Genomic DNA, 5,257 nt, shown 5'->3' with positions numbered 1-5,257 from the left:
CCATCCAACCATTCATCCATCCATTCATCTATCCATCCATCCGTAAATCCATCCATCCATCCATCCATCAATCCATCTATCATCCATCCATTCATCAATCCATCCATTCACCCATCCATCCATCCATAAATCCATCCATCCATCAATCCATCCATCCATCCATGTATCATCCATCCATCCATCCATCCATCCATCCATCCATCCATCCACCCATCCATCCATCCATCCATCCATCCATCCACCCATTCATCCAAGGCACCATCATTAGGCTGATGGTCCTACTTGAGCATGTGATCAGCTGGTTCTGGTTGTCAGCAGCAAAACTGGTTGATCCACTCTGAGAAGGTGCTATTTAAGAGACTGAGCTGAAAACAGCACCTCAGACTGAGGAAGTCTCTCGGATGCGAGACGAAACGTTTCTACATTTTTTTGTTTTGTTTTTTTGAATGTCCAGAGGATTTCTACCTGGATTATTGAGCAGCATCAGGATGGTTCAAGTTAATGTTTCAGTTTATTTTGCTTGTTTGATTTCTCTTGATTATTCTGTACGACTGCTGCATCAGTTTTTATTTCAAGTGAGGGACGTATGTTGTTTATGTTGCTTTCTGAATTTCCTCATCACATTTCTTTACATCAGTATTTGATTTCACCGTCTTCCTTCATCTTGTTTTTCACCCCAGAGCTCAACGGCCACGTTCAAAGATCAGTGTGGGCTTCCCACGGTGGCCAAACTGAAGCAGTGCATCCAGAGCCTGGCCACGAGGTTCCAGAACCCCGAGGGCGCCATGGGAGCCACCATGGTCCTGAGGGAGGGCTACCCTTGTCTGGAGCCGCTGGTCAGCCTCTCAGAGGCCACTCGCAAACTGCTCGCTGCTTACGACACGGTCAGTACGTCACGTAGAGCGTGCACGTGTGTGCATGAGAACAATCAGGTGTTTTTCCTCACAGGTGTGTTTATTCAAGTCGTTTATTTAGATCAAATTTCCTTTCCTGCTTTACCTTTCTTGGTCACGGTGGAGCTGGTGTCTCTAGCACTGTGAGACGAGGGGGACACCGTGGACATGTCTCCAGTCCATCACAGGGACACACAGAGACAAACAGCCATTCACTCTCACTCAAACTAATTTAGTTACCAGTTAACCGAACTTGCATGTTTTTGGTCTGTGGAACAAGGAGAACATGTCGACCACACAGAAAGGACCCAGCTGGGACCCGAACCTGCAACATTGTTGCTATGAGGCAACAACTTCAACCGTTTTCCCACTGTGCCGCCTGATGTTAACTTTCCTGTCAAGCTTGGAGTCATTTTGAGCCAAAGGTCAATATTTGTTGAGTCTGCTGCTTCAGAGTTTCTCTAAAACTAAAGCCACGTAAACTTCAGATCAAAGTAAAATATCCATTTTGTTTCCTGATTCCTGTCAGAACATATTGATCGTTGACTGATCCACAGTCATGGATACTTGTCAAGCATCTCTCAATTGACTCGGATCACGTAATAAACACTTTATTTAAAACAAAAAGCTTTTCAGTTCTGATCTTGGTAGTTTGAAAGTTCGTGTTTTAGTTTAACCTACGATGACAAACAGGCTGCAGTAAGCACAACATCTAACATCCCATAATTAAGCTGATTGTCTTAACAACAGCTTTAGTGTTTAACGTGCGTTAGCCTTTCTACGTTGGGGTCACCGACTTTTTAATCCGGTTGAAGGTCAACACTTTAAAAACATAATCTCCCACAAAATATGTGTCTGTTGTTCGACACCCCCCTGCAAACACGGAAGAACCTGTTGTGTGTGAGGACGCCTTATGGTTTAGAGTCATTAATAATTTATCATGTCCTTTGGTTTAGATGATTGCTGCCCAGAAACAGCTGATTGAGAGCGCTGATGGAGTTCAGGAGAGGATCGACCAGGTGCACAGAGAAGGTAAAGTGTGAAGAGCAGGAGGAACGGTTGGACACGAGACGAAGGAAACCAGATTTGACCTTGACTTTAACTCCTGCACTGTCACATCCAACACATACTCGGGGTGAGATTCAGGCTCACGCATTATTTAAACCTGTTTTCTTCGAGTGTTGCTTTTCTGTCTGACACTGAGCGAAACCATCTCCATGAGACTGAAGGCGTCTAAGCAGCAGTCACCATATTAGACAGCAGCTGACCTTTAGATGCAACAGTAAATGTCAGGAGAAGGTTGACGTTTGCACAGATATGCCAGTCCAGTGACATCACGTTCACGTTGACTCTCGCCTGGCGGTTTGTTGCAAAGGTTTGCATGAATTGTCCCTGAGGTTGACAGCTGAGCCTGTCCAGAGATTAAACCGTTGATACACTCGGCTCCTGGTGTTTGACAGGCATGGACTTCCACGAGGATCTCTCCCGTCTTGGTGAGAAGGAAGGACTGAAGGGACGCAAGCTGAACAAAGCAGTGGAGAGCTTCACCTGGAACATTACTGTGCTCAAGGTACCAAAACACACGAGCATCAACGCTTCTGTCTGCTTTGTACCCACTTTGGCAGCCACGCCCCTCTTTAATCCAGATTATTTATAAAGCGCCAATTTACACCGAAAGTCATCTCAGAGCACTGAACAGAAACATTCACATCCATTTTAAAACGCCGGTTAGTAAAAGTGAAATATCCAAGGAAGCTGCAGATTGTGTCAAAGCTTCACGTTCTCACCATCTCCCATCCTTAAGAAGAACATTGAGAGTGAAAGAGTGCAGCTCCCTTTGAACTGGATTTATTCACCTTTACTGAACCAGGCAGCTCCCACTGAGATCACAGATCTGTTTGTTCTGGGAGGCCTGGACCTGAAGGCAGACTAACATGCAGGACTTTATACTGTGGGAGGAAACTGGAGTACCCAGGTAAAACCCATGCAAACATGAGGAGAACCTGTGAACCACACAGAAAGACCTCCAGTCCAACCCGGGGATCGAACCCAGGACCTTCTTGCTGTGAGGCAACAGTGCCAACCGCTAAGCCATCATGTTGCTAAAGGAAGAAACCTTCAACAGAACCAGGCTCAGGGTGGACAGCCACCAGCTTTGACCAGCTGGGATGAGAGGACAAGACAGAGACACAGGTCCAGGTGTGGTTTGTAAGGTCCATGCAGGTCCAAACAAAGGAAATAGAAGTTATCCATCCATCCATCCATCCATCTGTCATCCATCCATCTGTCATCCATCCAGATTATTGATGGCAATAATTACAAATGAAAACAGGAGCATAGAGAATAAAGTCAGCAGTGTGGTCAGCTTGTCCTCAGCAGTCAAAACCTATAGTGGTAGAACTAAAATGAAAGCTTGGGAAGCCCAAGTCAACCCTAACTATAGGATTTATGAAAAAGGAAAGTCTTCAGTCCAGTCTTAAAACTGGACAATGTGTCAGCCTCACTGACAGAAACTGGAAGTTGGTTCCACAAGAGAGGAGCCTGAGAACTGAAAGATCTTCCTCCCATTCTGCTGCTGGAAACTCTAGGAACCACAAGTAAACCTGCAGTCTGAGCGTGAAGTGCTCTGTTAGGAAAATATGAAACGACAGGACAAGATGGCTCAAGTTTTATTAAAGTTTAGAGCTTTGTAGTGAACATGAGTCCATTCGTATCTCCCTGTGTGCTTTAGGGGCAGAGCGATCTGCTGCGTGGAGCTAAGATGGATTCCCTGGACGCCCTGCGGCAGCTGGCTCTGGCCTGCGAAGCCTGCGGACTCACCTCCTCGTCCCCCAACTCCTCTTCCAGCTTCTCTACGGCTGAGCTGCACTACTCCTCCCACCCCACGCCAGGCCGGCGGAGCAGCACGCACGGCAACGGACGCATCTGACCTCTGACCTCTGCACCAGAGCTGGCAAAGGGTTTCAGAGGAAAACCGATGAGACGATGTAGAGAGACGGCTGCAGACCAGCGGTTCAGCCAGTGTAGTAAAGTCCGCAGCAGGAAAACACTTTGGGGACGTGCATTTCTTAGAAAGGTATTCAGTCGGCAAATGGATCATCGTTAAAAAGCTGGTCTGATGAGGTAAACGGAAGGAAATGAATGTTGGATGCTTTGCAGCTGATGTGAGCTCTGCACACATGGTCACTTTGTTAATGGTAGAAAAAAAAACAGGTTTGAACAGACTGTGTTTCTAAAACTTACTAGAGTTTCGAGGAACTTCTGCTGTTGTTGTTGGACGTAACTGCAGTCGATGCTTAACATGAACGGGTAAACCCAGTTCATCAAAAACCAACAGACGTAAAATTAAAAAACAAAACAACTGGACTCTGCACGCTTCCCAACTACAGGAAGGAGCTTTCTCATTTAAAAAAAAAAACCCTGAAGGTTTCAAACTTGGATCCTCCGTCACGTAAACTAGAATTTCAATGTAGATTAACTCCACTCCCCCCACAGTGGAGAGTCTTTAGTAGAGCCCGGCCGATATGGGAATTTTGGCTATCACCGATACTGATATTGGAAGCAGAGTCAGCCACCAATAACCAATATAATGGCTGAAGATTTTTGAGCTTTGTCCAACCCCAAGAATCTAAGAAAACATGGAGTGGAGCGGGGCTTGTTTATTTAGCGCAGCTGTTAGCAACCACGAAGCTAAGCTAATCAGATCCATGCTATACGTAGTCCCACAGCAGGTTTACTGTGGAGCACTGGTCATAAAAACAGTCTTCATAACGTGCGTTCACATTTTCTATCCTCCACTAATCAACATGAAGTTATCAGGTGTTACAAAAATATGAATTAAAGAAAAGATATGTCCTTCCTGTTCATTATTTAAACAGTCAGTCTCGTCTGGTGAAGGTCTAATTAGTTTGATCGCAGCAGAGTTTAGGTTTTTTTTGTATAGAAGTAAATATTTCAGACAAACTATGCATTTCAATGAGGACAACAAAGATAATGTTACTAACTCTGATGTATTTTACCTCTACGTTACATTTATTGTTCTGGATAAAGTTTTACAAGACACTAGTCTATGCTAGGTTATCTAAACGTTAGCTTGCTAACGTGAGAGGCACATAGCTAATGACAAGCAGGTTGGAGGATTGAAGAGAATTTATTGTTGTTTATTTTAACTGATCTGAAAAATAAATAAACTTGCTCTGTTCAGTAAATTATGCTGCAGTGTTGCTCCCTGCTTCGGCTGTGCTGAGAGTGAAACTTAAGTGAACGGTCATGACTTGAAAGTAGTCTTCATGCGCCCTCTGCTGGATACATTGTACAACTGCAGCTGGTTCCAGCATCTTAGAGGTGGAAATTAGAAATGTTTG

At 44.9% G+C, this 5,257-nt stretch overlaps 1 protein-coding gene across 1 annotated transcript in view; it reads left to right on the top strand.

The window, feature by feature from the left end:
- The window catches only part of plcl1 (phospholipase C like 1), a 94,583-nt gene extending 90,526 nt beyond the window's left edge, over positions 1–4,057 (top strand). The window contains exons 8-11 of the mRNA XM_037687140.1: positions 681–884; positions 1,850–1,925; positions 2,354–2,463; positions 3,625–4,057. Of these exons, the coding sequence (XP_037543068.1) occupies positions 681–884; positions 1,850–1,925; positions 2,354–2,463; positions 3,625–3,822 (588 nt within the window). The 3' untranslated portion in view covers positions 3,823–4,057. The remainder of the gene's footprint in view (positions 1–680; positions 885–1,849; positions 1,926–2,353; positions 2,464–3,624) is intronic.
- The last annotated feature ends 1,200 nt before the right edge of the window (positions 4,058–5,257 follow it).

The sequence above is a fragment of the Nematolebias whitei genome, chromosome 13 (genome assembly GCF_014905685.2).
Source record: "Nematolebias whitei isolate Nwh7 chromosome 13, NemWhi1, whole genome shotgun sequence".
NCBI lineage: Eukaryota > Metazoa > Chordata > Actinopteri > Cyprinodontiformes > Rivulidae > Nematolebias > Nematolebias whitei.
Note: the sequence above shows the minus strand (reverse complement) of the source record. Positions and strands in the feature narration are given on the sequence as shown.